This window comes from Camponotus vicinus, unplaced genomic scaffold, assembly GCF_025532165.1.
Source record: "Camponotus vicinus isolate PSW18456_S1 unplaced genomic scaffold, iyCamVici1.0 SCAF_1, whole genome shotgun sequence".
Lineage (NCBI taxonomy): Eukaryota > Metazoa > Arthropoda > Insecta > Hymenoptera > Formicidae > Camponotus > Camponotus vicinus.
In genome coordinates, this window is record NW_028141945.1 from 8,185,696 (window position 1) to 8,211,850 (window position 26,155).

A 26,155-nucleotide genomic window follows, 5' to 3' on the forward strand; every position below is an offset into this window, starting at 1 on the left:
TTCGCATTTTTTCTAGGATAATTTAATGCAGGATGCCTCTCAGTTTCTTCCCTATTAACTTTGTCGACTTATTCTACGAACAGATAAAAGAATTTGAGTTTATCAAGAATATTTTTTTAAAAAAATTAGGAGAAAAATACGGATTTCTTATAGAAGATCCATGAAGATTTTGAAATTTATTAGATATTATCGTGATATGTATTTACTGTTTTTTAAAATACAAGTATGAGATGCATACAGAAGCACACGTATAATAATTTTAAATAAGTATAAAAATTTAAAATAATTTTATCTTTTTTATATTTTTATTATAAATATAAGACAAAGATACAAAGTACGATAATTTTAAATATATATAAAAAGGAAATAATTTTTTTCCTTTTTCATATTTTTGTTACCTCTTAGAGATATTTTTATTCAATCATATTTCTGTTCGTAGAATTTGTAAACAAATTTATACGGGAAAACAAATATGTTTTGCAAGATACGTTATTTTTTGTTTTTCTGTTATTACATTATTCAAGTTTCTCGAAAGTAAGTGTATCTTCTAGTCCTTTAATACATCTAATACTTATGTATATATGTATATAGCTCTATTATTTATATATATTTATATATTTTCGCCTTTTAACACGAAGGAATATTCGTGTATTGCTCTTAGCGTTCTCTCATATTCTTTCAAATTATACAGAATTAGAGTATGCTTTTTAAACGAATTTTTACAACAGATATATTTCTTCCTTTCTCTTCTTTTCTTCTTCTTCTTCTATTTTTTTAATACAGCTAAAATATACAAAAACAATACTTTTTATTATTTCATTGAAATAAACTCCTCTGTGTTTTTCATTGGCTTTTTATTTTCTCCTTGCTTGAAAATCAAAAAATTCTACAATTGCCTCTCTTTGAGGATCTTTCTTTTCTTCTCATATGTGTAATTGTGTGTATTGTGTATATATACATAGCAGACTTCTCTGCTGGTTCCTTACAATCTAAATGCCTAAATGTGAGTTGTCGATTATAAACAATTTCATAGAAAATTTATTTATGTGATTAAAATAACGCATAAGTAAGTAGAATCGTAATTAGAGCTTTGTGAGTACGAGACGATAAATGAATTTGTACAATTTATATATTATGCGTGTAATTCTAAAAAATAGTCTTATAGCTATACGGTGACACAATTGTATTTACTCCCTTCTCTTTCACATCGGGTACGCTATAAAGGAATAGCAGTGTGGCAGAGTCTTTCAAACCATTTCAGAACTATCTTTCAGAGATAGTCGATCTTATTTCTTTCTTTTTCATGTAATCCGGACCATATTTCACTCGTGTGAAATCACGATCGCGTATTATATGTACATAAATAATAGCGTAACGTGATGAATATTGCATGAATTCTGAGAACCACAACTAACAACTACTGCACAAACTTGAAATAAACATGACGTTAGCTCATATAACTGTGACATGTATTTTACATATGTAGAAAAAGAGGATTTAATATACAAAAAACACGAAATTTGTGTGTCTCTCTCTCTCTCTATTGCACTTTTTTATAATTAAAATATCATAATGTGTGCAGATTAAGTCAGTCCTGAATTCGAACTTATATTCTTAACTTAGATCGGTATCAGATTAATATATTAACAGTCTCTCTGTTTTTCTACATCTAAAAAAACCATAAAAATAATTCATATAGATTACATTAGAGAAACTAAAAGTATCAAAATAAGATAAATAATTCGAAATACAATTTAAAATAACTTTCAGTATTATAATTTTATTTCACACTAGTAGTCTTACTCGTTAAATAAAATAAATTCGTAATGCAACAATTGTCGGATATCATTTTATTTCATTATTTAAGGTTTAATCTCTGAAAATTCGTGATATAAATTTGGCTAATTTCTTTTTTAATAAACTTTATTTTTTATAGAAAATACAGAGAAAAAGTTATAATACGGAAATAAAATAAATCTATGTTTTGTAAAATCGATTTCCTATGTTATTTTATATATTTAGCATGTACAGTATCCATATGACTTGTGAATAATCTTCTTTAAGGCATATGTGATCTTCATAAGGCATATGTGATACAAAATATGCGAAAATTCAATATATTTGTATCTGTTCAAAGAGAAATATGATGGGAATATTTAAAGTGTTGTAGAAACTGTAGGGAGGATTTAAAAAGTGATTTAAAAATGCTATGCTCATCGTTTCACAGCTATAAAAAATTAAAACTAACTGCGAAGCGGATCTTACAATCTGTCAAACCTTCTATTTCCATGTGTCAGAAAAAATAATGAAGAATTACGGGGGCTTTTGGTAATGAAAACAAGAAAATTATTTTACATAATTATATTTCAATACGAAAAATTGTAAAAATAAAATAAAATAAACGTTAATCCTATATATGGCTTTCTTTCTTTTGTCCACTACTAGTCAGTAGCAAAAGAAATCTCGCAAATAAGATCTTACGGCACGAGCTGTAAGTTCTGGTTTAAAATTCACATTTCGTACAATATAATTGGAACTCAGAATTCGTAAACTGCAAAAAGGGAGAAGAAAAGGAGAATGTTCACACAACTATAATAAATATAGCGGAGACCGGTGCGTTCTCTACTTTTACATACTTAAGCTTACTCTGAAATAGTTTCAGTTTTTCTAGGTGTAGTATACTGTACTGGCACAAATTGTGTTCCGTTCTGTTTTGCGTGAAACGCACTGCACAATAAATTAATTCTTGTGCACTTCACTTTGATCCGATTTCACATACGGCTACATTATTTATTTATTTTTTGATTGATTTACTTCCCTTCGGAGAATTTTTCCCTCAGACTCTTAATTTTGTGAACAAAATACGTCTCCAGAGATTCGGCGCATTTGAAGAATGGCGACTCCTTAGGATTATAATAGCGACAATTGTCGAATATCTTTGTCATGTCGCCAATAAACTCGCTCAGTTTTTTATAGGATCGGTCATTTATTCTTAGTTCGATAGTCTGCAAGTCTGAAACAATGAATATAATGCACATATGTAATTAAATAAATATATATAAAATCACATGTACATTTACATTAATTAGAACAAGATATATATTACATTCAGAAAACTATGCTTTTATAGCAAAATGATTCGAAAAGAAATAAAATTGTTAAAGAGTCATACTTACCCATTGGTTCCTTTATAACTTTATAATAATCTGGTGCTTCATTAGGATCTACTGGTTCCATAAAAGGCCATGCGCTTTTATGAGCCTTAAACAAACAAATTACGTTATATTGTGTGACTAAATATTAATTTCATCGAGCTGGTTTATAAATCCTTAACCACAGAATAAAGATATATATTTTTTGCACTTATATACTATAAATATTCGATTTTTTACTTATATAAATTTATATACAGAAATATTATAGTTTTTTTTTATAGAATTATTTATAATATTTCAATAAAAAGAAAGTATACACACCTGTATTTGTTTAATTAATTTTTTCAACAGATCGAGATCCTTCGCATTGAGGTTCTTCATATTGGCAAAGTTGACAGAGGAATTCCGTTGGCAATTCGGACAGACATACTCGTCAATATTGTCAGCCTCTGATTGAAGAATACCAACACATCGACCGTGAAACCAGTCCTGGCATTTATCGCAGCATATATAAAACCTTTAAGCGAAGAGAGAGAGATATGTTACAGATACTAAATATGTAATTAATTCCATTATATAATTAAATATACATTTTCTATTAATATTGCATAGTATTATATGTTAAAGAAATGTATATGAAAATCAATTATTAAAAATATAGAAATAGAAAAATTAATTTAAATATAATATTAAATACGTATAATAAATATTACAATGTAAGTGAATATATTTTTAAATTAATTTATTTATTCATAAGTTAATTCGCACACAATTTAATTATATTTTTGTGATTTTTATTTTTTTTGCATTACAATATTAAATGTATAATTAGGCTTTTACATTTTAATGTACTTACTGAGATTCATCATAAGGCTGTTTACATAAGCAGTATAATTCCTGCGTATCTCTCGCATGTCTGCATTCTGTACAAACGAATTCCGACAGAGATTTACTCATCTCCTCTGTTATACCAACGCAGTCACCATGGAACCAATTGTTACACAAGTCGCATCCCACGTAAAATCTTTTAAAAAAAATTGAGCTGTTTATAACTTTCACAAGACTATCTTACAATTGACATCGAAATTTAAAGTCTCGTTTTACCGATTAAATATATTGTAATTCTAAAAAGACACATAACTAAAAAATATTTTGCAATGTTAGCTTATGAATTTATCAGCAATATTTCATAATTAAAATAAAAGAGTTTCAAATTGCTTTTAACCAGTTAAAATGTAACATGCGATTCTCTAGAATATATAAAAATTAAACCGAGTCTTATATGGCATTGAGATTTTTCTTGAAGATCTTACTTGGTTTCATCATAGGGAGTTCTACACAAGCAATACAGCTTCTCTTTCTTGATACGCGTAGCGGATGTGGAACCACTAGGTGGAGTCGTGCTGTTACCTTGGGTCTTGTGTTTTTTCGGCCTGCTGCTACCACTGTTTCGATTGGACGGGCTGACCTGTTGTGCTACTTGAGCATTAGCTTTTCGTTTCGCGCTGCCTACTTTTACCTCGTCCTGCTTATGCCTTTCTGCTTTCGTCCTGGTAGCGAGTTCCGTCGATAGATCCTTCTGCAATATTTATTTAGGCATCATTGAAACATGCTGATAATTACAATTCCGCAAAACTGATATAATTGAAGATTTCTGAATTACATTTTAAATCTATATTAAAAAAAACAATGATTATACTTTTTATGAAAAAGATACGGAATGTTCAACTTTATTATTTTCAAGTAATAAGTTATCATCAATAAATTGTCGATTTAAGATGATTTGAAAATAAGTTCTCTTATTTTTTTAATTATCTTTTTAACAATTGTCTTCTTATTGTCGCACTAAATGTTATGAAGTGAGTTTCGGACTTGGATAGCGAGCATTTCTTTTGAATGAGAACGTAGATTATATGAATAGAGTAAGATATAGAAAAGAATACAAGATTCAATTCGATAAAAATTATATATACATTTGCGACAGTGTTAGAGTTGAGATTTGAATAGTGTAACAGGACTTAACGTTATTATTATATTATGTATTCACTTTGTTTGGCATTAATAATAGACAAAAGAGGCAAAAATTTCTTTAGCTTACTCAATTAATTAAATGATTTCCAAAACATTTATATAACATCAAGAGTGACATCTTCTACATTATACATATTATATTAAAATTACATATACTTTATATAATTGTATACACATATATATTATACATATTATTATTGTAATATACATCTATGCATTGTATTTACCTGTATATCAATTTGAAGCTCTTTCTCGAGTAAAGCTCTCTTCTTAAGAATATCTTTTTTAAGAAGTTCTTTATGTCGAAACAATAAAACTTGCATTCGAGAATGCATCTGTTGTTTTCTTCTCTGCTCTTGTGTATCTTTTAATTTTGCAGATCGGTTTTTAGGAGACGACTCATTATCTAATGCTTCTGATAGCTTCGTCACTCTGGAAATAATCATTTATAAATACATATATGATACAATTTAAAGTTTGAACACATTGATAAGATGCATCATTTTGAGATAATTTATTTGCAATATAAATTTCTCATTTGTTACCAAGAATATGTGTTACATTTATCTCACATATTCTTTTTTGACAAAACATATACAAGGGAGTGTATGTTTTTGCCTTAAAATTTTCCGAGTTAACTGAAAAAAGAAAGCACATTTAGTGTTTTTATATATATATAGGATAAAACATTTGATCGAATATTATTCAAAATAATATCCATCCGCATCAGATTTATTTTTGTACAAATTTTCAAAATGCTTAAAATCTTTCTTCGAAGAAAGTAGAATGATATAAAAAAAATCAGTTTGAGTTTAAGAAAAGTATGAGAAGGCGAAATATGTATATGTATATATCTGTAACATCTTTTTATTGAATTATTTCGTAAATAAAGAATTTATAAAAGGAATATTTAATAAGGAAAAATCACGTTTATATACTATTTTAATTCTTGAATTTTTAAGGGAAATATTAAGAAAGATGAGGGAAAATTTAAAAAATGAAATTGAAAAAAAGGACGTCAAGATAATGAATTGGCAAGAGAGATACTGAGGATGGAAATGATATGAAAGAAAGAAAAAAAAATTACAAAATGTGAGAATGATTTCCTTCGAAATTTTCACACTAAGAACAAATCGTCAAATACAATAAAAAATAGAGGCTGATTAAGCTTAAGGAGTGTCATTATATTTTAAAATTTCATTATACATGTGTGTGATTTAGATTGAATTTGATATCAAAACCGATTCAGACATTAATGAGACAGAATTAAACACGAAAATAAAACTATGTCATGCTCTCTATATTTTTCAAAAACATTATATGTATTTAATAAAAAAAAATAAGAAATGTTTTCACCATAAATAATTATGTTTGTATGTATGTCACAAACGTATTTCAAATTACAATTAAATTTTAGACCAATGTTCTTTTTATACGCGTTATGATATTAATTTTCACTTTTCATAAAAAAACATATTTACATAACATGACATTACATGCTTTATATGATTCTTATGATATTGTTTATTTGTATGAGTGTATGTGCTTGTATGTGTGCAAAGAACATTAGATTCAAATTTGATTATAACTTTAAAGATCCTTTTGAATATTTATTAAATAAAATAGACATCTTCTAAAAAGAATATACATTTATAATAAAAAAAACTTTTTATTTTTCAAATTCAAATATATCTAATTCAAATATAAAGAGCATGATGAAAACTTTTATTTTAGTATTTCGATGTTGTGCGCATGCACACATACACACATATATATGCACATATACAAATATTACAAAAGTTACAAGTTAAAAATAAAAATAAAAAAATTATCAAATTTAAAAATGTTAGGTAAAGCAAAGCGACTAGACCCAAACGAAATAGCGAAATTAATAATATAGTATAATATAATAGTACAACTTCGCTTATTTGAGAAATGGGAAAAAACGAGAAAAGATAACCGAACAGAATAGAAAAAAAGAAAACAGAATGGCATAATGTGATATACTAATAACAATAATGAACAATGATAAATATTTAAAATTATAGATATATGTATCTTATATATACAAATGCTGGACAAATATGCGACAAAAAATCTTCAAAAAAATTTTTTCTCTAATGCTTAATTTTTCAGATTTAAATCTGATTATTAATTTTATATATATAAATATTAAATATATATATATATATATATATATATATATATATATTAATACAATATATATAATATATTATGTATAATACAATATATTATGTTATATAATAAAAATTTTGATATTGTCATTTGTCAAATGAGTTTAAACTACATTGGTAGAAACAGGCATGAATATGATCAAATTCCAATCCGAGATAATAATTGAATAATAATTGATCCCTAATAATTGAATATTCTTATTAATATATAATTTTTAATATAATTTTTGAAGTATTTTTCAAAAAATATTTTAAAAATTACAAAAAAATATGAAATTATATATTAATATATATTGTAAGAAAGATATATGAAAGAATGATGTAATTCTTGATATACTGAATGATACTGAAGATACCAACACGAAGTTGCACTACTGTGTTATACCACATTAATATTCCATGCCTATGTTTATATGGCTTACTTTGGGGTCGCATCGCGATTTTCCTGTTTCAGTGCCGGTCTCTTTCTGGGTGTTTCTACCCAATCTTTGTCATCTTTGTCATCGCCGCCGGTAGACGATGATTGCATGATTGTCGGCGTCGTCGTTGTCGCTGACACTGGAATGTTCGACGAGGGTGCCGGCCGTTTACGCGATGGCGGACGCGGCGTTGTTACTGCGGACGAATTGTGATGAGTCTGATTGTTTGTCACAGAGTTCTCCACGCCACCTTTCATTTGCTTCTCCTGGTAACGTTGCAATTGCAATAATTTTTCTTCTATCTCCGGATTGAGGTTCTCTTGTTTCAAGGCATTTTTAATCGCTATAATTACGAAAATACGTGTAAATGTGTGTGAATGCATCTAGGCCTATTTAATAAATATTGCTTATACAAAGAAAATTTGCAAGTCTTTTTTTATTAAAAAAAATATATAAAAATATAAGAAAATTTATTACTTGTTTATGAAAGCAAATTCTATATCAAAACATATTTTTATTACGTATCTTTTAAAAATTTTTTCTAGATAACATAAACCTATATTTAAGAAATATTTGTAAGAAAATTATATTTGATTGAAAGATATTGCAAAACATATACTTTGTACATGTTTTGTATGTTTTTTATATTTCCTTTTAATTGTTTATATACTAACTTTGTTGAATGTAGTCTGGCGTCAATATGAATTTATTTGGCGATGAATCACTTCCTTCTTTTAAGGATTGTGATGAAGGTTGCTGCCCATTTGCTATATTCGCCTTTTGTGCATCGTCCTCTGTTGCGTTCGTCACACGTCCTACTTGTTGAACAACCACTTTCGGTTTATCCGATTTTGGTGTTACCGCTTGTGGAAATTCTGGAATGGTTTCGATGGGTCCTTGTGGTTCTATTGAAAAAGATGTATATATTAATAATTGTTTTGTCAAATTCATTATATATATATAATGAATTTGACAAAACAATTATTACTAAATATTTATTAATATTATATAAATATTAATACACTCATATATCTATTCAATCGTCATTGTATATTTATTAAATAATAACAAGATATTAAAAAATTGTGTACCAGTAGCAGGTGGTGGGGAAACTATAGGTTGCTGCTTCGGAGTCGACGCCATAGGGGTACTTGCCGTCGATGAAACCTGCGAAGTCTGCTGTTGCTGCTGTTGGTTGTTGGAAGGCTGAACTGGTTGAACAGCCAAGTAAATCTTCGTAGGTCCTAAAACACCTTGCTTGCCAGTTGCTGCTTGCGCTGAAAGCGATATAAAATTTTTAATTTGATATCTTTGGCGAAAATTCGCCAATAGATTGTGTGTTTTTTTTAAACATTTTTAGACGCTAACCTTTGAGAAGTTGCTGTTTTACTTGCTGTTGCACCATGTTTAATTGCTGCGGTGTAAAATCCGCACTTTGCAAACCCTGTAATACGATACGCGGGCCTTCGGTTGTTTGAATCACCTGCGCCGTCACACATTTAATCACTGTGCCAGGCGGTTGTCCTGCCAGCAAGGAAGCCTCAATGCTTCCTGGAGCTGGAACTGCGGCAGAACTCTGAGTGGTCGTCACCGATGCAGTAGAAGTGGCGGTGGTGGTGGTTGTCGGGCTCGCATTTGTACTGGCGGCAGATTGCGCCGTAACTATCGAAGACTGCGTGACTAAAAAAGAAAAATTCGTATCGTCAGTATATATGTTATTTAAATTAATATAGTACTATTACAAGAATAATATTATTATAATTATCTCGAGAAATATGTATATAATTAATAAAATATATAATCTGTAGATTCATGTGTATTAAAACTGTTTTGATCAACCCAAAATTATTTTATAGACAACTTTGCTTAATTGATTAATCTTAATAGATTAATTAATGATTAAATAAGTCGCCAATTAAGTTAATTTGTTCAAAATGTCCTTTAATCTACAGAATAAAAATAATTCTAAAATTATTAACCTTGCTGTTGCTTATTAGCAGGTACGGTACTTTTAACGATTATACCGCTATTTGTCGAATTCAGATGTACAATTGATTGTCCAGTAGGTGTACTACGTATCACCACTTGATGGCCCCCGAGTGTTGTCAATTGGGCTTTACCTGTTGCCACCAATTGTTGGGCAAAGTTTGCGTTCGTAACCACTATTTGATTGCCACTTATAACTTGTCCACCGGAAGATATTACCTAGATATAATATTTATACAACATGTATAATATAAATAAATGTAAGTGAATAATATAATAATGCAAATGTAATAAAATATAAACGAATAATAAAATAAATGTAATTGTGTTTATTATAGTTAATTTTAGGATGCATAAGAGAATCTCCGAAATCTTATAATGTTTATTTTTTTCAATATTTTCAATAACTTTTTTCAATATTTTCGATCAAATCTTCTTCATTTTCCAAGCAATTTCTAGAAAAATCTTAATCTTTTTCTTTCAGCGATATTTGATTTAAATTTACTGATATTATTTTTCTTGTGAATTTTCTTTTTCATTAGAATATCATACATTCAAATTAATGTTTAATTTATATCAATCAGGAGAGCCATTACCTGCGCGGTCTGTCCTGTATTGGCGACCACAATAGCATTTTTCGTCGGTGTGGTAGGAGCCAAAGTCGCGGATTTTACGCGTTGGACAGCTTGCACAACTTGCTGCAGTGATTGTTGCGTCGTCGAATTCACTGTTGCTTTTGTAGTTGGACTGGTTTTAGTCGTAGAAGTTTCGGAAATTGCCACTTTGGCAGAACTAACTGTAGTTGCAGTTTTTGTCTGAGAGAAAGATAGAAATATATATCACTTATAGTTTTCATTACATATACATTAATCTATTATATCGCAATTAATTAAATTATATGTATTGTACTTATGTTACATGTCTCATTTTTTTTTAATTTTCTACTTTACAAAGCAGAATGAAGAGAACATTAAACAGGTGTATTCTTTCAAGTGAATTACCTGGGGAGTGCTTGTAGGCATTGTCGAGTTTGATTGTGCAGACGGGCTGCTCACCGTTTGGCTCACATTTAGTACATGTAATTTCCCATCAGGCATCTGGATCAATTGTTGACCAGGCAACAAACCACGCACTTGTAACTTTCCGTCTGGCCCTCTAAGAATTTGCACTTTCTGTTGCACTTGTACAGGTGAATTGGTACCTAGAAAGATGCGATGGAAGAACATATTGGATTATATGTATGGAGATAAATTGGAAATGGAAAAATAAGATAGATAAGCTTACCTGTTTGCGTTATTTTAATTAGGGATGACTGATTCAATGTCTGGGCTTGCGGTGTTTTCGGTAAAATACTAGTGGAACCAGTCACTACCTTAGTAGTTCCATCAGCTGCTGAAACAAGACAATAGAGCAGCTCATATAATCTTGTCATTATAGTTCATATAGCATGCTCGAAAATGAAAGTAAATAACTTACATTTTGTCATGTAAATTCGTCGGGTACCGATGAAAGTTTTGTTCTGAGTAGGAGTCGTCAGAAGAGAAGTCAATTGCGACTTTGTGCTGTTCGGATTTGCTGGAATTGCAACTTTCGAAACTAATTTAACTGTGCCATCTACAAATACAAAATTTATCATTTTAAAGATTTATTTTAATTGTCATTGTAATTTTAATATCGGCGCTATCTTAATTAATATTTTGTTCCACGCTTTTACTTCAAGTTATTCATCCTATGAAAAATCAAACTTGACAAATAAGGATTAACTAACAAAATCAAAAACATCATCGTTATCTATAAATCTATTCGTATTCTCGATTCATTATATGCAATTTTCTATAATTGACTTACCGTGAGAGGAATTAGCTGTGACTTTGACGAGCTGAGTAGCTGGTGATGTCGAGTTCGCCGGTTGATTCTTGAGGGTCTCTAGGGCACGTTTTTGTTGATGAGCCGCCCGTTGCATACGTAACTGCTGTTCCATCTTCTCTTTGATCTCTTCCGGCGTCGCTTTGCCGCTCACCAGCTGGTCACCGGACAGGCCGGTCGTGCCACCGGAGGCGGCGGCACCGGCGGTTCTATTACCACCGCTGACGACCACTGATTGTGGCGCTCCCGACCGACTCCTAGTAATAATCTGGGCATTAGCCTTCTCTAACCTGGAGACAGGACAGACACACCAAGCGGAGGGTTAGTTCCCGATGAAAGAGAGAAAGCAAGCGAAGAGTTAAAGCGGTCAGAGCGATCCACATTTAAGACGAAACGACGTCATCGATGAATTCGAAAGCAAAAAATAGAAATAATACATTTCACACGAATTCGTTGTTCATAAAGGAGACAAAATTTTTAACTTTTGTAGATTTACAATAAAGTTAGAAAAGTATGTAGAAGATCATATTGTTAGAAAAGATTTATACATACTAATTTATATATCATCTGATTTTTCTTATTATCTCTTTTTTAATAAAAGATTATTAATAAACATTTACAAAATTTAATAAAGCAAATATTTTTTCTACTGTGATTACTTTGGTTATCATTTCAAAATAATCCTATTAATCCTAAGTTTTATTTTTATTCGTTTTTATTTTTTAGATTATTTTATTTTTAGAAATCTATTAATAAAACATACATAAGAATTATTATTTAATATTAATTGAATTAGAATTCGAATAGACCCAATAAAATTGGTCAATGGTGTAGCAACCACATGATACGAATATATATATTAGAAAGAGAATATCTCACAAACATTTGCGTCGCGAAATAACATGCAAATACTTTAATAGTCATTAGATACCCGCAGCATATCTTAATCGCTATATACCTGTCACCGTATTGTTTGATCTCCCACAATTCCAACTTGTCCTCGTCGACCCATTCTTCGGTGACTTGTGGCTCGGTACTCTGCGGAGATTCTGGACGCTTTCGTTTTCTCAGACCAATTCTTATAGATGTAACCTCTGTATAGAAAATGAATATATAGCATATTAAATGATATAGATAGCGATTTTAAAAGATTACAATTTATCACTCTCATAATTTTAAAGAAATATCAATAAACTAATGTAAACTTTTTATTTATTCAGTAAATTATCTCTCATATTAATTTATCTTTCACAAACCTCTGACTTGCTTTGGAAGCTCGAGCGGTATTACGACCTTCCTGCGCAGATATTGCGTCCTGTCGAGAAACTGTCCGACGTGTCGATGCTTCAGTATTTCTAGCGACATAATCTCCGTGTCGGTAGTGATCTGATTCTTGCCATCGGTAGACAAAGGCTTAGCTGCCATGTCATCCCACCTAAGACACGCCCAAAGTATCCTCAGCTGAATCGCGGCAGCGGCCAGCGATTTTAGACCGACCGTTCTGTATAACCAGCAAGTCTTGAACAAAGGTCTGGGGCATGAGTACGGCCACACCGACATATTCGCCTTGGCCTGATGATGAAATCCTTGCACGGGCGTTTTACCGCCGACGCGGGACATTTTCCTCAGCTCGTGTTGAGGCAGCACCAGTATACTACGATGCTTGTTCCTCGTGCAAAAGGTCGAACAGAGCGGATACTTGACAGGGGTGCGTTTTTTCCTACGATCGGCCAAAGAGATTGCTACTTTCTTCAGGTATATCTTGCCCTTCGTTGACGTCGCCGTATAAATTCGTTCGCTGCCATCAGCATGCAGTTCCTTGGTAATCGCGCTTCGCTGCACCGTCCTTCCTCTACGATTCACAATCATTACTGTTTTTGCACTACTCTTATCCGTCGTTGTAGTCGTAACTTCCGACGAAACGATCGTGGAATTACGATTCACAGTAGAGTGTTCCTGCATCGAACCATCCGAGCTCTTCGTCACTGTTTGTCGAGTCGTCGTTATCGTCGTGGTGGTCGTAACGATATTGCTCGTCGTGACGGTTATCTCCCCCTTGTCGTTTTCGAGTTTAATCTTCTTCAAAGGTAATGAGGGTGAAACGGCGTCCTTCGTCGCTGATTCTTCGTTGTAATGAGTCGCTGATGCCACTGCCGATTCCAAATCTCGTCTGATCGCATCCTTCGTCTCGTCCGAGGGTTCCGTTTTTACACTGATGATTTGTGACAAGGGTGAAGAAAGAGATGACTGCTGATTGTTGCTGAGTGCGTTTGTCTTGCGCGCTAGCGCGATCAACTCGCGCTTCAGACGCATCCTTTGCATGCATATGGGTGAGTAACAAGTATCGGAGATTTGCACGGCGATAACTTGCGCAGTGTTGTTCTTGCTGCCAGTATTATTCATATTGCAATAGCGCGAGTAACACCCGACGTTCTTATAAAGCTTGACCATATTCGCATATTGTGCACGCATCTGCTGGACACGTTTGTTGATTGCCGTCAGCATTTCCTTTGTGGATGCAGAAATAGTTGTTGTTGCTGCTGTTTTGTTTGTTTGCTGCTGTTTACCGACGGACGATGGACAGTCTCCGCCACCGCCAACAACACCATTGCCATCCGTTTCGTTCTCCTCGTGATTTTCTATATCAACTTCCGAAGCATCACCGCCACCCCCGCCCTTCTGATTTGGCGTTTTGCTTACTTCTTTCGTTTTCTCCTGTAAAAAATATTTCGATATTTATAAGTTGTAGAGATAATGACGTTAAAATATTGATACTTTTGCTGTTAATAGAATGATGATTCTATCATAAAATATAATAAACGTCAATGCATGATAAAAATGATAAAAGAACACATATTAATCAACAAAGAGATATACTTACAGATTGCAGCAATCTCCTCTCTTCCAAAACCTTCAAATGTGTTCTACGTGCCAAGAAATCGTCAATCCTTGTCTTTTTTGCAATTTTTGGATAAAGCAATCTTCCAGGACTCGTTAGCGCTTTCATGATGTCAACTTCTTCAAACTCAGTAATCGGAGTAAAAACCTTTTCAATTTTCATGCCAGCTAAAACTGAAAATTTTCTATCATTAATATTTTTTACGAACAAAATGCAAGTTTAAAGTATTATTTACAGTATTATTGTTATACTATATTACATTAAATGTATTCTCTCTTTTAATTCAATTTAAATAATTTATTAAATTAGCTACTTACATGATAGGTTCATCTTTGTTTCTTGTTTGACCGACTGGGATTCGGACTTTGTTAAAGAGGAATCAACACCATTCGTCGTAGGCTCCTTTTTTACACTTTCCGAGTTGTACTCTTGTTTAATCGCATCATTTCCTACATCTTCCTCTTTAATCTCTTGCTTCATCGTGATGCCGTTCTCCGTTTTGCTTGGACAGTACTCCTTAATAAGAAATTCATAAGTAGGCGGATCGAGCGCGAGAATTTTTAAACCGCCTTGATCTCTAATTTGCACCATGATCTTCTGTGGACCAGCATGCAGGCCCAACTTTATCATCTCCGAGAATCTATAACGACGACTAGCTGATACCCAGAGCCAGCCGCCCTGACCATGTAACCGATATTCCTCGCCTTTCTGCTTCCACACTTGATGTTTCATGCCAAGAGTGTATTTCACAAAGTTAAAGAGCCGATTACGCTCTTCCTCATCTTCCTTCTCTTTTTTTTCCTTCTTATCCTGTCGCTTTTTCTCCTCGCGTTCGAGCGCAGTCACTCGTTGCAGTTTTACATGACCAAGTTGATCATGCCATACACTCGCAAACACAACAGATTTGATGCACGCCTGCAAAACGATGAGAGTACGTGCAAAGTCGCGTGGATTCACGCACGCGCTTACTGCCGCAGTCCATGGTTTGCGTAGCAATGGCCAATTTGTGTGCATGAACGGCGCCTGAATGTTGCTTTCGAGCTGCAAGATTGTTTGACGTAACGTGCTGACTAATAAAGCACGAGTGCCCGTCAAACTGCCCACCCATTTAAATTCCGATACCTGGGTAAGTGAGAATTTGTGCGACAAGTGACGTTTCTTGTCACGTTCCTCATTCCTTTGCATTTTATTCAACGCAGTAGGATTGTTGCTATACTGATTGACATATGATTTAAAATTGTTGTCCATGCCTAGTTTGAATAAATGAGTGCCAGATGCGATTTGATGTGCTTTCTGACGCGTTAGTCTAGTACCGTCGCCCTCAGAGTCCTTCAGACTCTTGTCCAGTTTCTCGAGTTCTTCTTTTGATAATGGTGCCATACTGCGTCTTTTCAAGTCATCCATATTAAAAGTTCGTGGCTGTAACGATCCGGTCTTTGATCTCGTCACGATAGTGTGTTTCTTGCCTGAAAAAAAAAAGATTATTATTGTATATATATATATGTTATTATGTACTACAAATTTACATGATAAGACAAAATACCAGAAATATTTTTCACATAGAAATATTTTTTATTTTATATAAAATAATTCTTATTATAAAAGAAAAAAGAGCAACTTTTATTTAATGCATGTATCGACAACGCTACTTTGTAGTTTTACAATAAATTTTACCGTCTTTTCCAATCTTTTCTTCTCCTTCTAAAGCCTCTTCATCTATATCCTCGGATGATGATGTAGAAGTGCTAGTTTTCGCAGTAACTTTATCCGTATTTGTAGATGACGATGCATCGGCGTCGACTTCGACAGTTTCACCGACCACTTCAGGTACTTGGGTGACTGACTCTTCACCGGATGCCTTAGTCTCACTCTGATCCGTCACAATTGCCATACGCTCCTCGAGAGAATCAGTACCTTCGTGCATCCTCCGTATCATTTCTTCCGCCTCTTGTCTCTGTTTCTCCTTTTTTTCCTCCTCCTCTTTTTCCTGTTTCTCTTGTCGTTCTTTTTGTAGCTTTTGTATAAGACCTAAAAAATATTTCAACCAAAATAAATTGATGACTATTTCCACATGTATTTAATATATTTAAAAAATAAATATAAATATTCTATATTTTACTATATTATAATATCCAATATTAATTAATTATGTAATAAAAACAAGACAGTGTAAATTGTTATTCCTAGTGCTCGATGTTGACAAGAAAGATTTGAAAGATAACGTTAATTGGAAAGATTGTTCTTACCGTTTTCTATTTCTAGGTACGACTTCTTGTTTCCTTTAAATTGATTAGTAATAGTTTCTGTGAGTTCCATTTGACGAACTATCTCATCCTTATAATCTGACAACTCGCGGCAAAGTGCTACTTCCATTTCGTTCGGATCTAACACAAGCATCAACTCCTCCAACTGTAATGGCGTACTATAATACCATACCTCACCATCTTCACTCTCACTAAAAAATAAAACCGCATAATAATAAAAAATTCTTTACAATTGTCTTGTACATATATATATATATATATATATATATATATATATATATATATGTGTGTGTATTTACAAGCTTTATCAAGTTTTATCCTGTCTTACATATCTTTTGCCTCTTTAGAAATTTATAATTTATCAAAACTAAAATCCCATAAAAAATATATATAATTATAAATAACTTATACATAAAATGTAAAATTATAAATTGTGCTTGAATATAAAGTTTCTGGCTGTATCTGTATATATGTTAATGCGATATGAGAGTAATGGATAATTAGTTGATAAAATTTTAATTAATTTAGATATGATTTATAACATTGGAACTTTATCTTACACAAAAACTCTTCTCGCTAGGAACCAATATTTTCTGCCGTGTCTATCGAATCCTAAGTGCTCCTGTCTGCACAATGATCCATTTTTCTCGACGTCGGGAATACAATCCACGACACCCATTACTTTGTTTGCTTTACATGTGCTACACTGCCAATCATCAGTAGGAACATCGACCAATGGCGGTTCCACGCATTCCAAGTGAAACACAGCCGGGCACGTCTCACAACATAACAAATCTCCCAGTCGATGACATACTCTGCAGTGATCATCGTAATGCATACTCCCTAAAAAACACAGATATTATCCATTTTACCTCTTAATAAAATTTCAATTTTCCTAATTTTAAGATTTGAAAATAAAAGAATAAATAGTTTGAATACACGAAGCAAATTCTTATAAAATATTTATAAAGATATAAAAATACTTTAAAATTCCAAAATTTCTATCAAATATAGAGGCTAAATTGTTTGGAAGCAACAGTTTTTTGAAAACTGTTAACAGTGTGCAAAAAATATTCAATTATATCAGATTGATATATAAAATAAAATTGCACCTTATTGAATATGTACCATTTTGAACATAAAAAATAGCCAGCATTAAGTTTATGTTTAGGCTAATTTAATCTTGACTAAAAAGTATTACTACAAGAAGGATAACAAGTAGACTGCATCAGCATGGACAAGGTACATTTTCTTCCTGCTGATTTCAAATATAATTATGCCTCTATAGGAATTATGGATAAAAATAATACATTATATATGTGTGTGTGTGTGTGTGCATTCCACTTTACCTTCATGTAACAAATCCTCCCTCACAGGATTAGTGATTAAAAACTGATCTGTTAAAAACTGTAGGACCTTGATTCTATCCTCGATGGCAGTAAAAGGATATTCAGTTGTGGTTAATATTTGTAAAATATTCTGATCAAAACTCTTGTCACTTTCTACGTACGAACGTAGCACCTCTGGCCACGTCATAGAGTCCACAAAGTATAGGCTAACGTTCACTGAATCCTTCTGATCCAGTGGACCAAAGTGTGTCTGTTGCGAGTCCTCCTCGCGCAGTAGTGCCTTAATCAGCATGATGTGAATCTCGGCCAGCAAGTTGGTCTGATCCTCGCAAATGAGAGCTGCGCAAAAGTCTTCGAATCTAAAGGAGGACAAGCGTACCAAGGTACGAAAGTGCCTGAGCACTTCGTAGATGGACAGCGATGGCATGACCAGTTCTTTAGGAACCAGCAAATCGTCCGAGGTCTTTGGTAATACCAACGGCGGCAAATCTCTGTTCTGCAGCCACAATGGATCCGGACTCGGCGGTCGCTGCTGACTGAGCAGCGTCTTTCTGGGCGTGCCACTGGTAGTGCTATAACTGGACAGGGAAAAGTCGCTATCGCTCGAGGGATCGGGCTCCTCTATACTTTCGGAGGAGTCCACGTCGCTCGGCAGTGGATCCTCCTCGGGCTCGCTCTTCTCGCTGGACTCGTCGCCGAAATCCGACCCATAGTGATACTCGGAGTCGTGATAATCCACGTTGGGATTGTAACCGCGACGCTGATAGGCACCACCCCCAGATCCGGAGTGGCCGCCCTTGCGAGAATGCCTGTCACGCGAGCCTCGCGACCTACGTTGATTCCTCGTGTTGCGCTTACTGCTCTCCTCGCTCTCGACCGATGGCGACGTCGGCCGGGACGCCGTCGGCGTGCTCGGCTGCGAACTCGGCGTCTCGGCGCCACCGCTCGGTGTCCCCGTTACCGTCCTGTTTTGCAAGTACTTGGGCTTCTTCATCAGATGATACTGGAACTTCTTCGGTCGCTCCATCACCACAGACTTGGGCGGGCGCCCCCGCCTCTTCGAGCCCCTGCCCGTCATTATTACTGTTCGTCGCCGTGGTCCTCGTCGCTCCCTCGGTCCCTGTCGTTAATGCCGGCACCGGCGCTGTCAATTTCGGAACACGGGGGGAGCCTATAAAATGGGGGGACTGTTGATACCTGCCTGTCTCGCCTCGCCTGCCTTCCCCGTCTGCCTTTTCCTTCACCACTCTTTTCACGTCTCTCCTCACCTCTCCGCGTCCCGCCTCGTCTCTCCTCGCCTCGCCTCGCCTCCTCACTCAGCACGTGGCGCGCGTGCTCGCACGATTGTAAACAAACACAAGTGACATCGCCGCGGCAACGAACTGGATCCATCCATGATGTCCGATGCACTCTGATCTTTGCGCCATTTCTCACGGGCCACGGTCGGTTCCGCGCGGTCACGTGACCAAACACAATCTGCCGCGGCGCGACTCGAACCAATATCCTCGCGTCGCGACGATTCACCGTCCCGTTCGCTCGTCCCTATCCTTTCACGTTCCACCGCACCACGTAGACGATCGTGAAAAAAACCACTCGTCAAAATTCGATAGCGAGATCGGCCAAGTGACGCGAACTACGCGAGAAGAAGGGGTCTCTGGCTGCGCCAGCGGCGGACGGAACTGTCGTTGAATGGCGGAGAGAGCGGCGCTGTGATTGGCTCATCGGTGCGCCGCCATGTCGGCCGCACGGGAGCCAGGCACAACGTAAAAGGCCGATCGAACGGCCGTCCTGGCGAGGCTCTCGCGATCGGCGTCCACCCGACGATCGTCCGCGACGGGTTCGGAGTCGCCGAAGCGACGAGTCTCGCGGAATAAGCGCAATCGCTCGGTTCGACCGAGACCTTCGCGTGCTCCAATCGCCTTCACCGTAACTTCCTGTCGTCCCTGCTGTCAGATCGACGTTTCGCGATAGGTGGCGACACGCGCGCGTTCGAAATAAAAGAGAAAAACGCAAATTCTAACCGCAATTTATCAAACACTCGAGTATCGCGGAGGACGCGCTCGACGAGGGAATCCTTCGATGCCTCGGGGCTTCGATCGAGTGCCAGCGAGCGAACGTGCGACACTTCCGCTTCTCACGGCTTTCCTCGTACCGTCCTTCGTGTATGCGCACCCGGCCGTTACCCGCGAGCTGTAGACGTGAAGTCTGATCTTGATACTTGACAGAGGACGCCACTGACCCGACCGCCATTTTAACTCCTCTCGATCGATAACGTTACACGATTATTACTGCGCGGAAGTTTTATTTTTCGCGATGAACAATCTCGATAATTGCGTAAATTAGGGTGTTTCTCTTTTTATCTTGTTTAAACAAATTTTGAAAGCTTCTCGCGCTATTTGTCTTCGAAATCTTCGTGCACGCGTTTATTCAGTTCGAATCAAAGGAAAAAAAGAAAACTATATAAGAGAATTAAAGATACTACGCTCTCTCTCATTATATTCGGAGAATCCTCGATCTCGATTTCAAAAGAGGTTATTCGATTTTAAACGACGAAATCAAGATTATTCTTACCGATAGATCGATGGCGCCCGAGCGCCATCTGGCGGCGCGCGGCTCAACCGCGTAATGTCACCTGCCATATGTGATGCCGCGCACGAGAACACGAGAAAAACGGCGTAGAGAATGCGCGAGTGCGAGCGAGGGGGGAGCAAGTGGGAGATCATGGTGGACGAGACGCGAGATCCGATGCCGATTTTCCAAGTGCAAGTGCGAATGGGAGAAAATCATATCAACCGAGAGCCGAACTGCCACTTGAAAGTTATGTACTCGATGTACCCGTTGACGAAGTTACCGCCGATACCGCCGCCGGATGTCATGTACAAGATGAGGAATATTCACGAGGAGCCCTTTCCAGGTGACGTCCTCGAATTCCTCAACATCGGGAGGAGTGTGATGGACGAGAGGGACAACGTCGGGCAGGAGTTTTTTCGTCTTTTGAAGGTTTCCGTTTTGTTCCTACGTCGGGCGGCATCGTGAACGCAGTAACCCCTCGTCCGCGCGTCCTCGCTCGCCTTCGGAGCGCGCGGACACGCGCGGAAAATCGCGGCCGGCAACGATCGTGCGGACGAGCGCGCGACATGATGACTCCTCCCGAAAATTTCCGCGAGCACTGATCCGCGATCGACCAGGAGCGGAGCGGAGGAGCGACGTGCTGCGGTTCCTCTCCGTCTCTCTCTCTCTCTGTCTCTTTCCTTCTGTCTGTCCTGGGGCTTGATCGATGTTCCTCCTGCCTCTCGCTGGGATTTTTTTTCCTCGAGTGTCTCGCGCGAACGAATACGAAAATTGGAGAAAAAGCACGCCGATCAAAAGTCACACGAGAACGAGCCGTGTGGATCTCGAGGGGCCGGGAACTATTTGACTCGCGCGCGAAAGAGAGACGCGCGACTCCGATCGTTGACTGCGACTGTCAAAAGCGGAAAAGTTCTGAGCAAAATTCCGAGTTGCCGTTAGAAACGAGGGGGATTCGTTCGCCGAGATGTTATAACCTTATTATATCGTTGCAATTAATATTGAACTTGGATGAATGCATTTTGATAGCTTTTGATTGATATAAAAAATGGCACATGAGCTGATTTGCCAAAGTATATGAATTAAAATAATTTATATTCACTGCTCACTCATTTAATGATCCAAGTCTTTGACTGCAATGATACATTTGTATAGAATAGTTTTTAATGTACTTAGTAATACATATAATATTAAATTGAATGAAATCTACTCTGGATTAAAGTTTATGCATTTTGCCTACTCTAGATCTGAATGATTAGTACATTAATATTATATAACATCATATCACATAGCGTATTTTCATTATATTATGTCTGGACTGGTAATGAAAAAATAGTAAAATTATTTTAGTTAAAATTGTATTTGATTTTGATATTCATTAGTTGCAAATATGAAGATCAGATAAGGAATACAGATATCTCTCTATCTTCAAATTTACCCACAATATTTAATATACAATGTTCCTGCATTATATTTTTCTCATTAATATTTTCTTATTGTATAATATATTTCAAAGTTCAATGATTCTTGTTTATTATTAATTAGACGCAAAAGGATATCACATCAAACTATCGAGATTTGGAGACTAGACAGAATAGAGTTCTTCATCAATTGGCAGAACTCAAGAAACAAGTCTCTACATTATGCCAATTTTTAAAACAATCAAGTGGAACACCTAAATCAAATGAAAGTACTACAGTAAAAGCTGCAACAGATTGTGTACCACCTCAGGTACAAGAACTGTCCGTCTTTTAAAAGCATTTGGTTAATGTATCAGTTATTACATCATCTATGCTAAAATTGAATTTCTAAATTTATTATTGCATATAACAATAGATTTAAAATAAAAGATTATTAAATAATTTTCATACATTATTTGCAGGAACCAGTTAGACACATTAAGATGATAGTGCATGCAGATCCAGATTATCTACCATATTCAGTACTCGCTTTGCAGAAGCTTTGGAATGATGTTGATATTAGAGTGACATCATATAAACATTCTTCTATTACATCATCAACACAATTTACAGTTCCCTTTCAAAAATCTATTAATTCTGCTGCAAAAACCATTATATATTTAACATTGATATGGAAACAAAGTAAGATAAAATTAATTTTTTTGCCAATATTAAAAAAATATACCCTTTTTTTTCTACAAAAATGATGAATGATCTATTTGTTATCGAATATTTCAAGATGTTAGAATTTCAGGAAAATCTCGAATTTTTCTTAGATCTTCTAGATGATTAGAATTTCAGGAAAATCTCGAACTTTTCTTTGCAATTAATTTTTTAATCACTTTCTTATTATCCATTAAATACTAGTAATAGGATTTCTTCTTACTTATTTGAATATTTTGTATTATTGAATGTTTTTCTTTCTTCTTTTTTCCAGCTAAAGATTTGGAAGTTGTTATTGTGGATGGATGTAACATAATTGGTGAAAGTAATTTCCTCAGATATTTGAGCAGGCTAGTGGATACACATAACTATGAAAAGATACATACACAGCCACACTTATTAGATACAGTACTCGACTGGTGTTATAAGACATATGAACATCTTAAAACGGGAGGTACATACAAAGAAGTGAACTTTGATACTGTAACCCGTCATTTCGAGAAATGGGCCAATCAGCCTGAACCTAACATTGCGGACTTTGCATTATGGTCTTTATTTAAACGGTTTCCTCCAGAAAGAAAACCAAAGATACTTGATCGGTGGTATGAATCATGTGAAAAGGCTTTCATAGATAAAGTTTATGCATGAATGCACAAATTAAATACTTAATAAATAAGTGAGAATAGAATATTACAAATACATCAGAACAGAAACAATATACATATTATGTTATGTTGGTAAAAATTTTGATATCTTGAACAAGAATTTTGAATAAATTATTTTTTACATAAAAATAAGGAAATCTTTATATCCTGTATATATCCATTTAATAGATATTCTGTATTGTGCTTGTAAACATATATTCAAAAAATTAATTTTAAAAAAATTACTAAATAAAATTATATGTAAAATTATATATAAAAACTTGTTTTAAAATATATCAATTTCTACAATTATTTCAGAATGTATATAATTAAAGAAATTAGTAATAGTGGTTCAATATAAGTAACAATAAAACAGTTTTGTCATTATTGAGTTCTTCCAAAAACGGCATAAATTTTTATTAAAAAGATTAACAAGTTTCTAAAAATGTTCTATATATGATTTAGACATTATAGTAGGATTTTTATACTCTTATTTTATTACAAATGCGCGCAAATGGAAGTATATAAATAATATTAAATTTGCACTAACATGTTCGCTGGCAGTGTCGCGGAAACACTATAAGCATTTCCAGAAGTACATTATGGAAAAAGGATTCCCTGCATTGCGTAATGTTTGTAAAAATTTTTTTTAAAAAAGTGATAAAATTATTATCTCTAAATATATATAGCGAGTAAACGAATGATTTTATCGGATATGAATCGATAATAATCTTACTTGTAATTACTAATTAGATTAGGCTTCTCTTTGTCCTGTCTCATCCAAGTGTTATTATATTATTCGCAGTTATATATAATAAGTGCGACATTATGCAATTGTAATTATCCGGCTTTGGATGTACGTTAATAAAATGAGAATGTTTAAGAAGATATGTGAATATTGTTATATAGCTAGAATATATATATGTACAGTAGAAGCTCCATATTTGCGTATCTCCTATATTCACGATTTCCTATAGTCACGATATTTATAATTTTACTTTTCATCTGCAAGTTTTGAAATTTTTAATACTTTTATTTTAACTTTATGTCTATTTGAGAACTAAAATTGATAAATAGAACTGATAAAAAGAAACTGTCCATGCTGAAATCGTATTAATTTTTTTAAATATAAAATAAATAAAAATAAATAAATGAAAAAAATCTAATTTAAAACATTTTTATATATTTTTTCTTTATATATATTTAATGTTTTTATATATTTCGCTTTTCATTTGCAATTTTTGTATTCGCGGCAATTTGACAGAATGTAAATTCCGCAAATATGGAGCTTTTACTATATATCACAAAACGCGAATGCGATACATATATTATCCGCTGATTAGCAGCATTATACAAAATCTATACTTTTGCAATGAAAAATATACAACATATTTACACGTGTCTGACATAGTACAAGTACATCAGTAAGAGCGGATTTATACAGGGTGTTCCAAAACTTGCGACCTTCGATTAACACTTTTAACGGGTTTAATAAATTGATATGACAACAGGCCCGGTCGATTGGAACATTAGATTAATAATGAATTTCGTTCTTTTCGGAAACGTCGTGATATTGCAAACGCGTAATAACACATCTTCCGCACATCGCACGTGCCTGCGATGAATATTTTCGAATATCATATCAGAATGTAAGGCTCACTTACAACTAAATTATGTATGTAATCATGTACCTGAAAAGCAAACTGGAATGAGTTCAAAATTATTTGGAATTATAGATTTAGATGTATTTTATATGTAGAGTTTTGTATTTTAAATGAGTTTTATAAATAATTATAAAAAAACAGAAAATGAGATTAAATTTCTGATAATTTTTTGGGATTGCTATGTAATTGCGAATGTAAAATTTTTCACTATAATGACTTAATAAAATCACAATCATGTTTGTTGTTATCAAATAATTTAGTTCAGTTAATTGTTGTTTTTTAATTAATCCTGTATAAACAATTTGAGTTTTATTCTAACTGAACTTATGTGATCCATTTAATGATTTCTGAACATTTGCAAATTTTCATTAAGCAAATCTCAAGTTTATACTCTGCTCTGCAGGTACGGAAATTATGCAATGTGTCCGTACGAGATCTGTATGTTATCTTTAAACTAATCTAAGAAAATAGAAAAGTATCTATTAAATGCACAAAATGTCTTATCGAAAATTATAAATAAGTATGTATCAATATATCACAATACGGAGATGCCTCAAGCTTCCTACAATTTATAAGTTTGCTATAAGTCTATGCCGTCAACACGTAATGCACGTGTTTTCGACGTAAGTCTTTCGCTCTATATATGTAATATAAAAAAAGACTTCGCTTCAAATGTGAGACGATAATTTTGATATCGTTATTAATAAGAGAAGTCTTCTTGCCTCAATAAAGTTTTAATTTAGTTACACGAACGATGAGAAACCTGGCAGCGGCGCTCTCGATCTCGCCATATTGTTCATGATGATCTGACCGCCATTCAAACTGACGACCGCGCTGCCTTCCGGCTCGGAATCTGTGTACGACGAATAATTCCGGACGGGTTTCTGCCGCTTCCATGATTGTCTCAACGAATCATTCACATTCGCGTAGTGATTCACGAAGGAATGCGGGTCGGATTGCACACTCTCATTCTCGCTCTCAGAACCCTGCGA

General features: G+C 34.5%; 3 protein-coding genes across 11 annotated transcripts in view; 1 reads left to right on the plus strand and 2 right to left on the minus strand.

The window, feature by feature from the left end:
- Window positions 1–837: 837 nt before the first annotated feature.
- Window positions 838–21,339, minus strand: E(bx) (nucleosome-remodeling factor subunit NURF301 E(bx)). Of its 6 annotated transcripts, none has more exons than XM_083099788.1 (25): window positions 19,362–21,338; window positions 18,165–19,284; window positions 17,376–17,658; window positions 16,798–17,006; window positions 16,226–16,579; window positions 14,869–16,017; window positions 14,534–14,724; window positions 12,909–14,367; window positions 12,611–12,746; window positions 11,635–11,909; window positions 11,263–11,400; window positions 11,071–11,178; window positions 10,788–10,987; window positions 10,383–10,601; window positions 9,780–10,005; window positions 9,169–9,480; window positions 8,892–9,077; window positions 8,475–8,705; window positions 7,804–8,143; window positions 5,414–5,618; window positions 4,469–4,734; window positions 4,012–4,179; window positions 3,477–3,672; window positions 3,177–3,261; window positions 838–3,013 (listed from the first exon to the last, which is right to left on the minus strand). In XM_083099788.1, the coding sequence occupies exons 1-25, from the start codon at window positions 19,554–19,556 to the stop codon at window positions 2,811–2,813; spliced, it is 8,454 nt and encodes a 2,817-aa protein (XP_082955914.1). In that variant the 5' UTR covers window positions 19,557–21,338; the 3' UTR covers window positions 838–2,810. The 6 variants fall into 6 exon arrangements, with proteins under 6 accessions (XP_082955914.1, XP_082955907.1, XP_082955899.1 ...); XM_083099781.1 differs by having other exon boundaries at window positions 11,071–11,175; window positions 11,635–11,942; XM_083099773.1 differs by having other exon boundaries at window positions 11,635–11,942.
- LOC145971836 (putative aminoacyl tRNA synthase complex-interacting multifunctional protein 2) lies at window positions 20,496–24,387 on the plus strand. Its single transcript, XM_083099898.1, has 4 exons — window positions 20,496–21,164; window positions 22,278–22,463; window positions 22,615–22,834; window positions 23,130–24,387. Exons 1-4 carry the CDS (start codon window positions 20,847–20,849, stop codon window positions 23,501–23,503), a joined length of 1,098 nt encoding a protein of 365 aa, XP_082956024.1. The 5' UTR covers window positions 20,496–20,846; the 3' UTR covers window positions 23,504–24,387.
- Sdk (sidekick cell adhesion molecule) overlaps window positions 23,892–26,155 on the minus strand; it is a 36,760-nt gene continuing 34,496 nt past the window's right edge. For all 4 annotated transcript variants that reach the window (XM_083099846.1, XM_083099830.1, XM_083099838.1 and 1 more), the window contains one exon: window positions 23,892–26,149. In XM_083099846.1, the coding sequence (XP_082955972.1) occupies window positions 25,907–26,149 (243 nt within the window). In that variant the 3' untranslated portion in view covers window positions 23,892–25,906. The remainder of the gene's footprint in view (window positions 26,150–26,155) is intronic.